The 19,648-nt window shown below is 40.8% G+C and overlaps 1 protein-coding gene across 2 annotated transcripts in view; it reads right to left on the bottom strand.

The window, feature by feature from the left end:
- Positions 1–19,648, bottom strand: part of LOC143685039 (uncharacterized) — a 193,607-nt gene that overhangs the window by 27,285 nt on the left and 146,674 nt on the right. For both annotated transcript variants that reach the window (XM_077162579.1, XM_077162580.1), the window contains exons 30-35: positions 16,186–16,339; positions 14,132–14,227; positions 11,421–11,576; positions 7,442–7,671; positions 6,368–6,506; positions 5,145–5,265 (exon numbers count right to left, since the gene is read on the bottom strand). In XM_077162579.1, the coding sequence (XP_077018694.1) occupies positions 5,145–5,265; positions 6,368–6,506; positions 7,442–7,671; positions 11,421–11,576; positions 14,132–14,227; positions 16,186–16,339 (896 nt within the window). The remainder of the gene's footprint in view (positions 1–5,144; positions 5,266–6,367; positions 6,507–7,441; positions 7,672–11,420; positions 11,577–14,131; positions 14,228–16,185; positions 16,340–19,648) is intronic.

Raw genomic sequence — 19,648 nt, 5'->3', positions numbered from 1 at the left:
AACCATTACTGACTATGAAATGGTAACTCTCTGAGACACATCATTGGACGTACTCCATCATATTCAAATATATCACTAACAACGCATGGGGTGAGAGAGGTGAGGAGGTGGTTGACGACCCAGGACCCCCTGAAGCTCGGAGATAAGGAAGATTTTTTTTTTTCCGCATGGGCAGGCACCAGGAATCGAACCTGGGTCTCTGGCAAGGCAGGTGAGAACTCTGCCTGCTGAGCCACCGTGGCCCGCCCTGTTTTTTTTGAGGGGGGGAGATCTTTAACAAGATTCCTAATTAGAAGATTTGGAAAAGTGCCTCTGAAGTCCAGTGAACAAAATAACTGAAAACTCTCAATCAAATGTTATCATTGGCCCTTCATTACATCAATTCTTTTGACTGAATAATTATTTGTTTCTGATATTAACAGATATCAGAAACAAATGAAGAGCTACTATATTTATCTGTTTTTGTATATTCCTGGTGTGACAGGGCAAAATTAATTTGAATATAGAACTAATTTTACAAAGGGGAGGAAATTTGAAGGAGTCATGGATTAGAATACCAAGTCCTGACTGACTGTGAATTTTGGCTCCTGCACTGAAGCAGGCAACAGTACCAACACATATAAATGAGGCTTATCCTAGGTTATTCAGAGTGGCATTGTTTATGACAGCAAGAGACTAAAAACCACACAAGTGTCCACCTTTAAGGGTCTAGTTATTTAAACTGTGGCATATCCCAACAGTGGAGTTACATGCAACTGTTAAAAAAGAAAGAGGACATTTTCGATGTTCTGAGATGAAAGTACCATAGATTGTTACGTGAAAAATGCAAAGCACATGGCAGTGAACATAAAACACTATCTTTCTGCGGTGCGATGGTGGCTCAGGGGCAGAATTCTTGCCTGCATGCCAGAGACCGGGGTTCAATTCCCAGTGCCTTCCCACGCAAAAAAAAAAAGAATAAGAAAAAAGAACTATCTTTTCTTTAAGAAAAGCTATAATAAAGACAATAAAGGGGGGGATATGCCCTCAAGCCTACTCAAGGTCAGTGTCCTGAAAATTCTCTCTACTTTCTCCTCTCTCATTACTTCTCTCTTCTCTTCTGGATCACTCACAATAGCACACAAACATGCCATTCTTTTTCCCAGCTTTAGGACAAAAAGGTACATAATGGACATTAAACATTGCCTTTAGGACAATAAAGGTACATAAACATTGTACAATTGTCCCAGCACAGTTGGAAGAGAAAATCCAAGAATGAGCATGCTCGGAAGTTCACATATCTAAAGTTTTTAAAGCACTTTTTCTAAGTCTCAGCCTTGTAAAGGTAGCGCTTATGTATATATAGTTCAGAAATTTCTCAGACAAGAAGTTGGATACCTTTAACCAGGTTCTTTTATGGCAGGTCCCCAGGGAGAAAAGGGGTTCTTTGGTCAACTAAATTCGAAAAACATTATATACTCTCTCTCTCTCTCTCTCCTGGAGACTTACAATATACCATATACAATATACCATAGGAGGGTAAAGGCTCTGAGAGGGCCTGGAGTAAAGGAAACTTTTAACATTGTTTAACCCCAAGTTTTGCAAAATTATTTTTATAATAAACCAGCAAATGAAACTCTGCAAAACACAGTAGAAATCCTCATATCCAATGTAATCAGGACTGAGGGTTGGTTATTCAATAAAAGAAGTTAGAGCAGACAATCTTTAAAAAAATGACATGTACTATCTTAAACATTTTATTTAACTTAAAAATATATACATTCACAAACATTTTCAATCATTTAACACAGAGTCTAGGCCTTTGGTTATGTATCTGCTAACTAGAGTTCTGCATCACAATCACTGGCTAATATAGTTAGCATGAGGGTCATGCTTAATGAGATTGGATCTCAATTTACATCCCCAATTGTTTCCTTGACTTTTTGGATTTTTGCCTCATTTCTTATCAGATCTGATTAGATGACCTTTTTAATCCTCATGATGTGGCTGAGGATAAGACTTCCCAATTTCACTTTAGGATGCCTCAGTGTGGACTCAGTGTGATATTTCTCACATATTTAGAAATATTTAGAGGTTCTAATATTTTCTTACCACACCCCTGGTAAGCATGCATCCCACTTTAGAGACTCTTGGCTTTAAAAATGCAGGAAAAATTAGAAAAATCACTTAAAAGTTATTTCAATGCCAGAATGACAAAGGTAGGGTATGTCAGAGCCTTTTTGATTGGATGGTGCCTACCTCTCCTTCTAAGGCAAGTTTTGAGAGTGAACAAGGGTGCCTGGAGCTGCTTTTGAATGTTTTCAGGGGAGCACCTAGTTTAGCTAGTAAGAATGAGCACTTATAGACAGATCTAGAGGACACATGTAAAGAGGGTCCCTGGCAAACCGGAAACCCATTCAGAGGCCATCTGAAAAGAATTAGCCCTCAGAACAAGGTGAGGAGGACGGTGGCAGGTAGAGGGGAGAAGTATTTCCTGCTCCCTCTTCTGGGAGGTATAAATTTGGATACCAGAATTGGCCAACAGGGAAAGGACAGGAGCCTTCTTTGTCCCCCTGGCTCTCAAGACTCTCCATATCCCCTTGTGGTAGTGAGATTCAGTTGTCAACTTGGCCAGGTGAAGGCACCTAAAGTTCTGTTGCTGTGGACATGAGCCAATGGTATGTGAACCTCATCTGTTGCTGATTACATCTGCAGTCGGCTAGGAGGCGTGCCTGCTGCAATGAATGGTGTTTGACTTAATTGGCTGATGCTTAAATGAGAGAGCGCAACAAAGCATAGCCCAAGCAGCTCAGCATACCTCATCTCAGCACTTGCAGCTCAGTCCAGGCCTGTGGAGATGCAGAAAGGAATCACCCCGGAGAAAGTTGTTGGAACCCAGAGGCCTGGAGAGAAGGCCAGCAAAGATCATCCTGTGCCTTCCCACATTAAGAAAGACCCTCAGATGAAAGTTAGCTGCCTTTCCTCTGAAGAACTAACAAAATAAATCCCCTTTTATTAAAAGCCAGTCCATCTCTGGTGTGTTGCATTCCAGCAGCTAGAAAACTAGAACACCCCTCTCTCCCATCAAAGACTTCCAGCCCCAAGTTAACCTTGATCACAAAGCATTGTCTCTGCCTGGAATCCCCATCCACTATGGCTACTTCTTGATGCTGAGTAGTGGGGTAGGGATTCCCAGGTTATATCCCCTTCTTTGAAGGCACCCAGCCCACAAAGTTCTCAAGAAGACTAAACTGAAGAAACATACACAAAAGCATTCCTGGCACCCAGTGTGGCCTCATTACCTGCACCATGGGAGAAGACCCAGGCTTCTGCACTGAGTCATGCTGGACAGACCAAAATTTTTTTAAACTCAATATTTATTTTAAAAGTCTTGTGAGTACAGAATCCAAACAAGAGTTTAGAATAGGCCTTACTCCAAGTAAGGTAATAGCAACCTTACCACCATTTAAAAAATAAAGACCCCCCCCCCCCCCCACCAATGCCTATGGGCCTCTTATATAAGGCCCTGCACAAGCTCAGCTGACAAATACCCTGCTCGGGTAGCACAGCCCCAAAGCAAAGATGCTTCCACCCCCTGAGTGTTTCCTAAGAATCACAGCCCTATTGAAGGACTGTGAAGGGAGCTGCCTGGATGTGGTAAACACTGCCCAAACAACAAAGCACTTTGTATCTTTTTAAATGTTCTGTAACTGGAGCACAACTACACTCAGCAATTCAGTGACCTTCATTCGCCCAGCTGGAGAGTGGTTTGCCTCTCTGTTGTGCAGCCTTTCCCCCAAGCCCTGTTTACAAAATTCAGTTACTGGAAGTCCTGATAAAATGACAAAGTCTTAGTTGGGGATAGGGGTTGTTGATTAACACTACTATGTCTGTGGACCTTATCTCAAAAGGAAAGCCTAATTTATTTTGCTAGCCAAACAATAACTCCCTAGCACAAAGGTCCTGGGTTTTCCTACAGAATTATGAGTCAGGACCAGCTACATAATTTTGGGGGTCCAGTGCAAAAAAAAAAAATTCAGGGCTTCTTGTTCAAAGAGCAGACAAAAAGTGCTGTGCTAAAATATGAAACTTTTTCCATTTTCCTGCAATCTTTCTCAACTTGCCATGGTGCTTTTTACTTGGTATTTAATGTCACCCTCCCTCAGCCTGGAGATACTTGCAGGCCAAGTGCAGCCCCTCATAGGCACCCAGGGACCCAGCCTAGCCACTCCCACAGATGCTCCAGGCTCCAGCCAGAAGTGGGAGAGGCCATTTAGGCATCTCTTCTCAAGATCCCCGGCCCCAACTTGCTGTGGACAGGCAACCCCCAACCGTATTGCAACCTCTGTGCTGGGATATGCTGGATACTTGGATGGGAAGTGGTCAAGGGGCCTGCCCAGGCTGAATCACTGTGGTGCTGCCAACCTGAGGTCCTTGAGATGCTTCCAGGTGTACATTCTGAACCCCGCCTACCCTGTGCCCAGGAAGATGAAGGGTGGCAGTGATTGCTGGGTAGGGGCAGGTTGGGGAAAGCCAGGCAGTGCCAGGGTGCAGTGGGGCAGATGGCTGAGAATCAGTCCCGGGAAGTGGGGAGGTGCAGGAGGTGAGATCATCCTTGAACAAGGTGAATGCCCCCAAGTCCTGGATGGATGTTCCATAGACCCATCAGACTTCATTTACAAAACACAAATTCAAAGTGAAAATTAATGAGAATTTCAGACAGTGACCATAGGGCATTAAACGTCAAGGGCTCCTATGCAACCTGTACACACACAGAGTCTCAGGCCCAGGAAGCCAGACCCCCACAATGAAAGGAAGTGATTTTAATGACCTCCTCACACCAAATGTAGATAGATAGGTATAGAGATCTAGTTATATGCAAGATTTTGAGATATGTACATACATATGGGTGTATGTAGGAACATAAGCAAGTAGGAAAGATTTTATGCATTTTCCCCATTCAAACTTCATTTCAGTTATAAATTAATCCACAGAGTTGAGATATACCAAAGTGTTAAAAGTCAAGAAGCAAAAAGTAATTTTAATCTCATTTTCTGGGCATTGCAGTGTTTACTAAATGACTATGGATACATGGATTTTTTTTTTTTAATTAGGAAAAACCAATAAATGTCATTACGTGGAGTAATTAAATAAACATACTTTACCTGTAGGGAGTGTATACTCTTCCTTGGACTTTTCTGATATAACCAGTGTCATCTCTCTTTTAACTCTTCTTAATACCTCCTGGATCATATGAATTTCAAGACTTTCCAGAAGTTTCTGAAGCTAGAACGGGCATAAGTTGAGAGTCACTGTCTACTTTCAGCTTAGCCCCTGGGCTCCTGAGTCAGATGCCTGCAGAATGCCTTGGGTTAGATCCTCTCTTTCAGCTACAATCCCCAGGAAGGAGAGGCTCTTTTCTTGGGTTCTCAGTGTCTCTTGGGACTAGATACACTTCTGCAGAGACCAACATCTGTTCTTCCTGGCTCACATCCTGACTGATAAAGCATAACCCGTTCTACCAAGTTCTGCCTAATTGCAGTGTTCACTGCCTAAGGCAATGAGAAGTCTTAAGGTCTAAAACTCAATTTAAGATGTCGAGGAAGATTTCAAACTCCAAATATAACCAAGAGAAAACTCCATGCTAATAACATTCATGGGCTCTCACTCTTTTCATTATGCTTGGGGATCCCACATTTCCCCCTGTCAGAGGGTCCCAGGTACTAGAGAGGAACCAAGGTTGAGAAAGGCAAGCAATGGGCCCAGGACTGAAAGGTGGGGACTGGCATCAGTTCTCCTTATCACTCTGTGGATATGCAATTTGGCATTGACAGCCAAACAGCCAGAGGCTTTGCCTGCCTGTTATAATAAGCACAGCCACACTGAGCCTGTGTCCCAGGGGAAAGGTGAGCAAAGACTTGGGAAACAGTCTCTCTGCATTGATGCCAAATGTGCTAGTACATAAACTGCATTTCCTTATTCTCAGGAAAAAATTATAAAAGCTAATTTTAAATATTTTACTTCCATGGGTAGAGTGTGTGTGCTGGGAGAGGTGGTGATTCTTGTGTGCTGGATTTTATGTTTTAGATATTAGTGATTACATGTTCTATTACAGTCTTCCATATGCAGGTGTATCTCGAGTTGAGGAATATCAGAAAATGAAAATCTAGACCTGCAGAAGTAATTCATGAGGGGATGGTTCTTTGCTTGATCAAAGCCCCGAATGCCTTTAAATATCTACCTCCTCCAGAGCTTGTTCAATGATTTACAGACCTTCAATTTATACTTAACTTCTTAGAAAAACACCATTTGGGAATATGTGTGGTTTTAAATGCTAATGCTATAAAGCAAATTTTTCAATATCAAATTTAAAATAGCTAATGCATACCTGCTGAGTTTTTATTTCAATTTCTGAGGCTCCTCTTGGGGGAAGAATAGACTGATTATTTATTCTAAGTTCTTCAAATTCATCTTCTTTCCCCATCTGCCTAGCTATAGCTTTCATGCTGGGATAGAGAATGTCAGTTCTATTAAAGATGAGAGAAGAAATTAGCAAACATAACTTTTTCTCATTCATATTCTCTATTATTTTCACTTCTTTTCTGTTTTCTGTAGCAAGACTTTTGGTCATCATGTCTAAATCTCCCAGCCCACTCACAGCCATACCTATTAACATCAAAATTGGCCACATTTGCCACTCCCTAAGTCAATGTACTATTCCAAGACCCTTTCCCTTTGGTTACATATAATTTCAGTCATCATTCTTCAAAATGTTGACAAGTCTTCTCACTTCCTAGGTAACATGAAGCTGACTACAATAACTTCCCTAGGGAGACAATTCTGATCATGCCAAAGAGAACTTCTGTATGCTCAGTAAGGCCCAGGATGGTGGGTGGGTGCTTAGTAATTTCCTGTTTGACACTGGACACAAGGAACAAGCAAACATGTCTTTCCTACCAGCTAAGTCATCCCAGCCACAGCTTGAAGCTGCTAAAATGTCTCATTTCCCGCAGGCTCAGGGTCTCAGGCTTCACCATATTTGTACCTCTGGCTGCAGTGCATGAAGCTCTCAGAGACTCAGCACTTGGGTCTAATGGGGTAGGAAGTGGGGAGGAATTCACTGCAGAGCTGACTGCACCCATCGCTCCCTGAGATCCTACGGGTTAAAAAGCCTTCGTCAGCACTGTGGGGTTGCATCATAAGCACAAATTCCCAGGAACAGCTTACTAAAAGAGATACAGTGTAGCTTAGTGGAATCCAACTCTGTCCTTGCAGTTAATGCAACCTAGTTTTCCTCCTTAATCATTGTTGTAGAGACACATTGCCCAGCTTCCACTGGGCTCAGTGGACCTGGGTATACCAGGATTCAGCAACCAAATCTCGTCCTCAGAGCAAGGGGCAAGAATTTGCCAACCTCCAGGTTCCACTAATTGACATGAATTTCTATCTCAGCAACACTTACTCATAGAGTTCAGAGAATTGTTTGTAGAGAGAGACGGTGTTGATATCCTGGACTCGCAGCTTGAGTTGGCCCCATTGCTCCTTTAGTACTTCCAGCTGCTTCCACAGTGTCAGAAATGACCTTAACAAAACCAGGGACATCACAGCTTCACGTGGGCTCTCCAGCACCCTGGGGGCCACTGGGCTGCTTTGGAATTGACTTCGGAATTCTGGCACCTTGGGCAAATCTGGCTGAAAGCATCATAGAAATCCTTCTTTATTAAGCTTACTGACCAATGCAGGATAATCCTTTACATGCACCCCATGCAGAAGGAAATCTTTGGAAAATAAAGTAGTTTTTTTTTTTCCCAGGAGGAATGATTTAAATGTCTGATGTAGCATTTGAGCACATGTAGCTAAGCATCCCTTCTGACAGTGTGCAGAAGGAATATCTCACTCTCAGCTTTCTGCTTGGGTCTGGAACCACTCAGTTTTACTTGGGAATGGAAACTTAAGCTTATGCCATTTCCTGTTCCTTAGAGATAATTGCTCATATAATTTATTATTCAATAGAAAATTTTATTTCAAAATTATTATTTGTTCATTATTGACTGAGGACTTCATTAAAAAAATATTTGCTGAGGGCGGCCCTGGAGTATATGGAAGGAACAAGGTTCTCAGGCTCCTGTTTGTCTTCAGCTGGGGGTGTTAAGGCCAGGGTCATCCAGAGACAGAATGGAGACCTGCACCCAGGTCCTTAGGTGAACTACAGTGTCCTGGTCCCGGAAACAGAGCTCTTTTTTGCAGGTGAAGATGGCAAATCTCAGGATGTCACAAGAAGGGGCTCAAAGAACATCAGGGTCCAGTCAGGTGACAGGCACCTTAGACCTTGGCTAGGAACAGGAAGAACCACCTACTAAACTGAGTTCTAGATCGGTGCTATTAATATATCTAAAGAAAACAAGTGTCTGCCTGGAGGGAGCTGGTCAGAGTTGCAAGTAAAAACCCAGGGAGAGCAGGAGTTCTTGCAGACAGCTTGGAGCCCGCCTCCTCAACAGTCAGCTCATCTGTGGATTTCCAGATTTTATTGTAGCCTTAGAACCCTTTCATCAGATGAAATCGTATGCAGTAGCAAAAATATCAACTAGATGAAGGCCAAGCAGCTCTGGAGACATGGGACAGGGATGGGGAAATAGCCTGGAGGCTAGTAGTGGGTCCCCTCCCCTCAAAAAGCCCCATGGTGCCTCTGAAGAACCCCAGGACTCCTTGGACCACCATTTTAAAGACTTGCGCTTAATAATCACTTTCATTTTGGAGTTTTGGAGACTGAGGCCTAGAGAGATCACAACGGGCCATGCTGTGGCTGGGACAGGAACCCAGCAGTGCTGTCTCACTGGCCAGTTGATGCCAGTGCTTCCCATTTTTGTATCTTAAGTTCTTTTAAATAAAAACACTTACATAAATCTAACTAAAGGAAATAATTTTAAAGCAAACTTACTTAACATAACCATTTCAAGCCTCTTATTCTTATCTGCAAATGTTCATACTAAGAGAAGGCTTCTCTACCTAAGTGTTTTAAAAGATGGGAGAAGGAACAGGAGACAGGATAAAGAAAGAACAAGGTAGGAAGGGGAGAATTGTCAGAGGAAGATGATAATCCATCAGAAATTGGACCAAAAAAATGGTAACCTGAGGGATCAAGAGGCTCGGCTTGCTTCTTGATCTTGGCACAACTTGGTCTATTTCCAGCTTTGCAAATGCTCCCTCTGAGTGAGATATCTAATTCTGTTATAGAATTTAGAGCAGTCCCTTTCCCACTGATTGGTCTGGAGTGGATATGTGACTCAGTTTCAGTCAATAGGACACAGGGCAAATCTATCAGGAAGCTTCTGGAAAAAGTTTTCCTCCTTGATAAAAAGATAGTGCCTCTTAAGGAGAAAGGTTTCTTGCTCCTGTTTCCATCTTGCAAGAATAAGGGAGGAATCTTGCACACACCCAGGTGGCAAAGATTAAATCCTTGGGAAGTGTCTCCCTTTTCACTTTTTGTTATGGAAGATTAATAACCTTTGTTTGTTTGTTTTTTTAATGTGTCTCCCTACATATATATGTATTTCTATATCTATACATACACACAGAGATACAGATATGTGATATATATATCATAGGGAATTTTGTTCACAATGTTTTTTGGGGGGCTGGTGGTGTTGGTGTATGGATCAGGAATTGAACCCAGGTCCTCTGGCATGGCAGGTGAGAATTCTACCACTGAACTACCCATGCACCCTAATAAACTTCTTTAATTCAAGTCACAGCTAGTGGGGAAACCTATTACTTGTAGCAGGATCACCCTATTGGCATAGAGGACCACTGATGTGAAGGTGGAAGTCCAAGAAAACTTCCTAAAGAAAGTGACTTGGAAATGGAAACCTGAAGGATAAGTAGGAATTAGATGATGAGGTAAGAGTGAAAGAAGAGGGACATTTTTCACCAGAGGGATCAACTTGCACCAAGTTACAGAGGAGAGAAAGAGACGTGCATCTGACAAAATGAAAGCAGTTAGAAGTAGAAATATTGACAGGAACCATGTCATGAAATTCTGGTTACAGCATTTGGTCTTTATTTCCAGGGCCTTTGGGAGCCACTGAATGGTTGTGAGGAGGGAAACGACATCATCAGATTTGCATTTAAATATTTCCCTGGTGAATGAATTAGAAGGAGGCAAAAGTGATTGAAAGCTACTATCATAGCCTAGCTATGATGTAGATGATGATGATTAGGTATGGGTGCAGTGAAGTGAGGGAGGATGGAGAAAAGTAGAGAAACTCAAGAGATATTAAAATAATAGAATAGTAAAACTTGGTGTTATTGTGGGGGTTGATAAAGAGGAGACAAGGATGGTATCCACAAATTTTGCCTTACGCACTGGGCAGATGGGCATACCTTCCATTGATAGGGATTATAGGAGTAGGAACAAGTTCTGGCAGAAGAAAATGAGCTCAGTTTGACACATGCTGTCTCTGACATGAATGTCCAAGTGGAAATGTCCAGTAGGTAGCTGAATACATCAATCTTATAGGAGAGATATTCAGGTGGGAAAGGTAGATTTTGGAGTTATCGCTTGTATATGGGCTCAAAGCTATAACAGTGGATGGGTTGCCTAGGAAGAGGGTGAGGAGTGGAACAGCATAGTGGATAAGAATATGATGGGCTCTAGAGCCAAAACGAAAGGTATCCTATGGATTTAGATCACGTGGCTCTTGCTGACAGTAGTTTCAGTGGCATGATGGGGAAGAAGACAGAGTACAGTGTTTTGAGGAGTGGATGGGAGGAAAGAAAATGGAGATAGCTGGTATGGGCATCTTTCAAAAAGTTTGGCTCAGAAAGGAGGCTCTTTAACTGGGGACACCAGCTAGCTTACGCTGTGTCCAACCATGTCTATGTTTGGTTCCCCAGATAAATGCAGAATTGTTTAAAGTGAAAGTTTTAGTTCTAGGTGAGCCAGTATGGTTCTTGGTAGCTTAGAGCTTCAGAGGGGCAAGTCCAGAGAAGGGACTACTTACCTAAAAGTCCACGGGCTAGTCAAGTTATGTGGACAAGAGCCCAGACCTGCAGCATTCACCCAGGCCTTCATCCCTCTCTGGCCTGTCCAACTCTAGCCTTCTTTGTGTGACTCACAAGGAAAAGCATCCAGCTAGAGTATTTGTTTCATTTGGTTTCAGAGGAGAGTCCATAACCTTTGTTCTCTTTCCAAAATGAAAAGAAATGGATATACCACTGATCATGGGACTTATTGTGAAAGAAACAACTTTGGAGTGGCTTTCACAGAGTACCACTTTCACAAGATACAGCTTCGTTGATGCTCAGATGTGGCATTAGTGCATGCCTGGACCCCAAGGGAGAAGCTGTGGACATATGTGACTCTTTAACCAATCTTCTAAACAGAAACATCCTTTACTATAATATAACACTGACCTATGATGTAGATTATTCACCAACCATACCTGTGTGTTTTTGTCCAGTATGGTTTGCTGTCCTGAGGGACCCTCCGTGATCACATGATAACTACTCAGAAGTACATCTTCCATTAACTGCTGCATGCCTATCAGCTCTCCATAAGCCACCTTGCGGTCATGGTCACTCAGTCCACAGAGGCACAGCTGAAAAAAGACAGCCATTTTATAGGTTTAAACACATTTCAGCAGGGGAGAAAACTAGGAATAGCTGTGCTACCAAGCCTGGCCCTCTTGACTCTTAGAAAAGCCACGAAAACAAGAATAACATTTTTAGTTCATAGTCCTTGAATATACCAGACATTGGGTTCTGTAAGGGAAGTATCACGTTCCTCAGCCTTTAAAGCAGTTCTCTGTTCATGATGAACCCAGCAGTAACAGAAGTGAGGGCATGGGCTGAGCTACATCACTCGGAAGTAACGTATGTGCACCCATTGCCTTAGGAAGGCAATGGAGACTGATAAGCTTGGTACCTGACTGGAGGCAGAGGCTGCCAGAAGCAAAATCAACCTAGTGTTTGTTCATGGTATCTTGGGTCTAGTCCTCAAACACATAAACTCAGAAGTCCTCGAGGTCACAGTCTTGCCCCTCACACAGTACAGAGTCAGGAGCAGAAGTTCTGCTAAATCTGGGCCCACAATCTCTTGAAAATTTCCTCTTGCATGGGAGCATCTATATTTCCTTGGCTGTATCTTGTTAAGAAGAGTACAACCTAAAAAAATCCTGTTCATAAGCCAATACTGCATTCTGTAATTTAAATGGCATCTTCAGTGCTTTTGTTTTGTTTTGTTTTCTAAAAGGGACAAAAAGTTATTATGAAATCATAAGTTCTGTTTCTTGTGAGTGTGATTATATTGCAATTATAAAATGTCTGGGTTCATGGCCCCAAAATGAAGAAGAAAAAGGGAAAATGGCAGTTATTTTGCAGTGTTTTGGGCCACAGGTATATTTGAGGTGTTTGCCATGGCACTTTCCCTAAGTCTCTGTGTTTGTTGAAATAAAGTCTTCAAGTTCTCTGATCCTAAAACCTATTGCCTAGTGCCTGGGCTTCTGCGTTCTGCCCAGGATCTGGGCTGGGTAGAAGGGGCCCATTTTATAAGTCAAAGCATACCAAATCTTGTGTGGTACACTTAATAAAGGGTACATGTTACATCCCAAAATGCAAACATAAAAAAACCAACTTAATTACTGGATCCAATGTGAAACTATTGAAACCCACATTTCTAAAATCTAAGAAGGGAGTTTAAAAGCTGGTTAAAAGACTGCTGTATGTCTACAAAAGTACTTGGACCTTCCCTTTTATTTTTTTGAGAAGAAAGTCTATAAAAATCTTTTTTTCCTAGAAATGCAATTTTTAGTTCACACTATGCAAATGAAGATGATCTTTAAAAGTTTTCCCAATAAATTGGCAAGAAATTTTAACAATTATGCCAGAGTTGACAAGAATGTCAAGTAAAGGCATTTTCATTCACTACTGATGGGGGTATAAATTGATATAATCTTTCCAAAATGGCAGTTTGGTAATAGATAGCAAGAATTTTAAAGCACTCATAATATTTCACTCAGCAAATCCACTCTAGAAGTGGATTTCTAGTGGATTCTAGAAAACTTATCCTAAAAAAGCAATCAGAAATACTGAGGCATGAGGTGGTACAGGACAGCATTATCTGCGATAGTTCAAGTCGGAAGCGATCTAAATAACTAACATCAGGGGTATGGATATATAAATTATGGTAGATTTCTAGGATGGAATAATAGGAAGCCATTACATAATTATAGTAGAGAATTCTTACTATGTCAAATGCGTGAAAAGAATAATACACAACTGAATTTATAATGTGATATCATTTTTCTTTAAAAATAGAGATATAAACATATATATATATATATATAGCAAAAATGCTGGAAAAAAGTAAACCAAAAGTTAACTGTAATTGTCTCTTAGTGATGGGACTGTGATTAATTTTTAAACAATTTTTATTACTTTATTAAAAAAACCTTTTTATTTATGGAGAATTTTGAACATATACAAAAGCAAAGAGAATAATTTTATTAACTCCCATGTTCCCATCACCCAGTCCCGACAACTGTCAACAATGGCCAGTCCTGCCCCATCTCCAATCTACTCACCTCCATGTTATTTTGAAGTAAATTTATGATTGATTTTCATGTGGTTCTTAATCTTTTCCTGTTTTTTAAACATTTTTTAAATGAAAATACCACAAAATATACTTAAAGTATCAGAGGAAAAACCACAATTAATCATTGATAACATATAATTAAATAATCAGGGATAAAACATACAACACAAAAAATTGTCCTTATGAGTCCTGTTTAAAATATTTTCTTCTCACCATTGTTCTGTAGATGGATCAAGAGTCATACAGCTCTGAGCTGCCAACCTGGGAGTTTCTCTAAGTGGCCCACAGAGTAACTGGAGATGGATGGCTGCTCTCCCAGATAACTACTGGCCCTGGGAATTTCAGCTGAGTCTACAAGTAAGGCAGATACCAGCTGAGAGCATGATTCTCTTCTCTCATGAGGAAAATGACTCGCTTTTTGGCATTGGGTGTACAGCTTCATAACACCCTGCTTATCTCGTACATTACTTACTAGTGGGTAGAATAGGGAGTATCCAATGGCACCCTTACTTTGCAGTCTGAATTCAGCTCTCTGAATATAAACGAGAAAATCTACTGTACCTGCATACTATATTCTAGGGTATCTGGGCTGCTGCTCATAACTGGAAATGGTCCTCCATCTTCCAGAAATGTTCTCCAAGGGAATAACACAAATGCCTAAAAGAACCAAATAATAAACATGAGAATGCTGTACTATGTCCATAAGCAATAGATATCTATATATGAACAGGATATCTGTACATATCCCAAAACACTGTTGAATGGTTTATTTATTATTTAGATCTTTATCTACGTTGATAGTCCTTGATGATATAGAGGAAAGAGTAATAATCTTATTAAATTTTTTTTCTGAAGGTGGCTGAACACAGAAGGGTACTTAAGAATTTGATGTATTTACTCAGCACCCAGTGTTCAGAAATTCCAGAGTAGTGTAATGCCAATGAGGCATATTTATAACCAACAAAAGTAAACTTATTCAAATTATTTCAATATCAGGAACCTTGAAAGATTGTTCTACATCACTATGGTGCCCCAATTCTAGGTAACAACTCAAGATTGATGATGCTACAATATATTACACATGGGCCTCTGTCTTCTCCACGTCATTGTCCAACAGTCAAAGCTACCTTGGATATAGTGGGACTGCCCATGCAACCCCATTCTACTGCTTCCAGACCTGGTCCAGCTTTCACATGGTTCTAGAAGTTGTGGCTATTCCTAACTCACTTCAGATGACAGGGAGCCAGGCACCAATATCCACCTAACCCCAGGCAGGGCCCAAAGGCAGCAGGAGCAGACCCAATGGCCAGGGTTAAACCTTAACTTCTGGCTCTAAATGATGGTCAAGAATTGGGCCAGGCATCACTGGTGTGTACCTAGGGTAGGTAAAAGTGTGGGACTTGCTTGGGAGTGATGACGGCATCACTTAGGCTTGCTTTATAACATCAAAGCATTAAGTTAGAGGTTTTGGAGTCACAAGACCTGAGCATATGAGGTACTTTTATTTTATTTAACATAAACATTTTTTTTAACATGGGCAGGCACCAGGAATTGAACCCAGATCTCTGGCATGGCAGGTGAGAACTCTTGCCACTGAGCCACTGTTGCCTGCCCATTAGGTAGTTTTAAAGATAGTTTTAAAGATATATCCACAATTTTTTTGATACTTCTCCCATCAAGAGGTGGAGCTTAATTCCTCTTCCTTTGATAGTGGGCTGGACTTAGTGACTTACTTCTACTGAATAGAATATAGCAGAAATATTGGAATGTCACTTCTGAGACTGTGACTTCCATCTTGGCTTCTCTTTCTTGGATTTCTCACTCTGGGGTGTAGCCATCTGACAGGTGGAGGGGCCAATGTGAATGAGATTGGAAGTATATCTTCTGAGGCCTACTAGAGCCATGTGAGTGAGCTTAGGAGGAGATTCTCCTCCAGTTGAGCCTTGAGATAACTACAGCATTGGCTGATACCTTGATTGAAGCCTCATGAGAACCCTGAGCCAGAACTACCCAGCTAAGCTGCTGCCAGATTCCAGGTCCTTCAAAATTATATGAATGAACATCTATTGTCTTAAACTGCTAAATTTGGGGGGTGATTTAGTACACAGCAACAGGTAATCTATGCAGCCTATAATCTAGAACTGCCATGACTCTCCAGTGGTATCCTCTATGGCCTTCCTGAACCTTAAACTTTGGGTCATAGAAGGTGAGTAATATTGCTCTTGCCTAAGGGCAAACAGAGTTGCCAGGGTCACACGTGATAACACATGTTGTCATTAGGGTTACTGAAATGTCAGCCACTGACCTAATTTATGTATTGTAATTGCTCTTGTTATTAGTTAAATAGAAAAGATTAAGTGTTGGTTTTGCTACCACTTGTGAGCACATAAGTTGTGTCCTATCAGCCTGATGAGCAGTTTGAAGGCAAAGACCTTGACTGGGAATTAAAACTGGCCATGGGGGCAAAGACTGCTCCTCGGTGTAAGTAAAGGCAGCCTACAAAGAGAGAAGTGCATCAAAGCTTTGGCAGCCCATGCAAAATTTAAACCAAACACAGTGACAAAATCCCCTATGCCCCACATAGCTTTTCTAGGCATAAATGCCCGTAAACACACCTGGAGGCTCCGTGGATCCAGTGGCTGGGGCAGGCCGAACTGTGGAGCAAAAATGCTCTTCATGAGGGAGTTGCTCATTGGTGGTAACCCGTGGTACATGCCAGCTGTGACAGACTGGTAAGCAGGAATATTTCCACCTGCCAAAAATGTTCTTCTAGCAAAAAATGAAGGGAAATTTCATTTGAAGCAATTATTTACTCTTCCAAATTACAAGACTTCCTTCAAAGTTCCTGTATCAGGATAATATCTTAAGATATTAACTGAGATTTCTTTCTCAGCCATGTTACCTCCCATCCGTGTTTCCTTTATGCACATCTTTTCACTTCTACAATTCACAGGCCTTGTGGGGAAGGTACATACACTCTAGACTACCACTGTCCAACAGAACTTTCTGAGATGATGGAAATGTTTTATGTCTGCGCTGTCCAATACAGTAGCTACCAGCCGCATGTAGCTGTTGAGTGCTTGAAATGTGGCTAATGAGACAAAGGACTGAAATTTAAATTTTATTTTATTTTTATAATATTTCCTTTAATTTAAATAGAATAGTTGCATGTGGTGACTATATGTGACAGTACGCTATAATTATGGAGCAAAGAAATAAACCGTTGAACTGATTATTTGAAGATCAATAGCTGAGACAATTATTCTTGATAAATAAAATCAAATTTTAAATTTAAATTAAATAAAAGCCTGGGCTATGAGAAAGTTGTTTTCTTTTCTTTAATAAAACTTGGCTTTTGCATACCAATAACCAAAATCCCTGAAGACTAGAGCATGGAATTTATACCATAAGTCAGAAAGAAGGAACTATGCATGATAAATTAGGATGTTTTTCTTGCCCAAAAGGAAATAAGACTTCAGCAAACAAGGAAAGAATTTCTGGAGCTTCGATCTCATGAATGCCAAAGAAAAGATGCCGGTACATGATAAGCTGGGAGAGAAAGGGATGTCCTAGAGCAGAGGGGACCTTTTACCTGAATCCTTCAAGGGTGGGGCCCAAGCCTCCTACATAACAGACATGGAAGAAAGCGATGAGTAATGGCTGGGGGAGATGTCAGCACAGAAGGAGATGTTGGTGGATGGAAAGAGGGGCCTCCCAGAGCCTAGCATACCCTCAAATGTGTGGGAGGAACACCTAGGAGCCCGAGTCCACACTGTGGGTGCCCAGAAGGAATGCTGAACAGCTGACCAACCAGAAGAAGCTTGAGGTTGGACCAACTAACCTACAACAGAGATGGATGAGGCTGATGCTCATCCACCCCACCCCCACCCTAGGAAACCAGATTACCTCTGAGGGGGGCAAAGAAGGAGGGAAAGGGGGAAGAATCTTGAGTTATTTTAAATCTCAAACTGACTTCTTTTAAATACCAAATGTGACTGAGTCACATGAAATTGAAAGCTTAATCTTTTTGCCATCACTTGAAGTGGGAGCTTCAATCAAAGACAAATAAAGGGGATTAAAAAACAGGATCGGCGGGCCGCGGTGGCTCAGCGGGCAAAGTGCTTGCCTGCTATGCCGGAGGACCTCGGTTCGATTCCCGGCCCCAGCCCATGTAACAAAAAAACGGAGAAACAGAATACAATAAAACAAGAAAATGTTTAAAAATGTTTCCCTTTCTTCCTTCCTTCCTTCCTTCTATCCTTCCTTCCTTCTCTCTGTCTTTCCTTTAAAAAAAAAAAAAAAAAAAAAAAAAAAAAAACAGGATCATTCTATATGCTGTCTACAGAAAACACATCTTAGACCCAAAGATAAACATAGGTTGAAAGTGAAAGGTTGGGAAAAGATATTTCATGCAAATAACAACCAGAAAAGAGCAGGAGTAGCTATACTAATATCCAACAAATTAGACTTCAAATGTAAAACAGTTAAAAGAGACAAAGAAGGATACTATCTACTAATAAAAGGAACAATTCAATAAGAAGACATAACAATCATAAATATTTATGGACCGAACCAGAATGCCCCAAAATACGTGAGGCATACACTGCAAATACTGAAAAGGGAAATAGACACATCTACCATAATAGTTGGAGACTTCAATTCCCCACTCTCATCAATGGACAGAACATCTAGACAGAGGTTCAATAAAGAAACAGAGAATTTGAATATTACAGTAAATGAGCTAGACTTAACAGACATTTATAGGACATTACACCCCACAACAACAGGATACACCTTTTTCTCAAGTGCTCATGGATCATTCTCAAAGATAGACCATATGCTGGGTCACAAAGCAAGTCTCAGCAAATTTTAAAAGATTGAAATCATACACAACACTTTCTCGGATCATAAAGGAATGAAGTTGGAAATCAATAATAGGCAGAGTGCCAGAAAATTCACAAATACGTGGAGGCTCAACAACATACTCTTAAACAACCAGTGGGTCAAGGACAAAATAACAAGAGAAATTAGTAAATATCTTGAGGCGAATGAAAATGAAAACACAACATACCAAAACTTATGGGATGCAGCAAAGGCAGTGCTAAGAGGAAAATTTATTGCCCTAAATGCCTATATCAGAAAAGAAGAAAGGGCAAAAATTCAGGAATTAACTGTCCACTTGGAAGAACTGGAAAAAGAACAGCAAACTAACCCCAAAGCAAGCAAAAGGAAAGAAATAACAAAGATTAGAGCAGAAATAAATGAAATTGAGAACATGAAAACAATAGAGAAAATCAATAAGACCAGAAGTTGGTTCTATGAGAAAATCAACAAGATTGATGGGCTCTTAGCAAGATTGACAAAAAGAAGAAGAGAGAGGATGCAAATAAATAAGATCAGAAATGGAAGAGGAGACATAACCACTGACCTCACAGAAATAAAGGAGGTAATAACAGGATACTATGAACAACTTTACGCTAATAAATACAACAATGTAGATGAAATGGACAAGTTCCTAGAAAGGCATGAACAACCAACTTTGACTCAAGAAGAAATAGATGACCTCAACAAACCAATCACAAGTAAAGAAATTGAATCAGTCATTCAAAAGCTTCCCAAAAAGAAAAGTCCAGGACCAGACGGCTTCACATGTGAATTCTACCAAACATTCCAGAAAGAATTAGTACCAACTCTGCTCAAACTCTTCAAAAAAATTGAAATGGAGGGAAAGCTACCTAATTCATTCTATGAAGCCAACATCACCCTCATACCAAAACCAGGCAAAGATATTACAAAAAAAGAAAACTACAGACCAATCTCTCTAATGAATATAGATGCAAAAATCCTCAACAAAATTCTAGCAAATCGAATCCAGCAACACATTAAAAGAATTATACATCATGACCAAGTAGGATTCATCCCAGGTATGCAAGGATGATTCAACATAAGAAAATCAATTAATGTAATACACCATATCAACAAATCAAAGCAGAAAAATCACATGATCATCTCAATTGATGCAGAGAAGGCATTTGACAAGATTCAACATCCTTTCCTGTTGAAAACACTTCAAAGGAT

This window comes from Tamandua tetradactyla, chromosome 5, assembly GCF_023851605.1.
Source record: "Tamandua tetradactyla isolate mTamTet1 chromosome 5, mTamTet1.pri, whole genome shotgun sequence".
Classification (NCBI taxonomy): domain Eukaryota; kingdom Metazoa; phylum Chordata; class Mammalia; order Pilosa; family Myrmecophagidae; genus Tamandua; species Tamandua tetradactyla.
The sequence above is the reverse complement of the archived record's forward strand: the minus strand, read 5'-3'. Positions and strand labels throughout refer to the sequence as shown.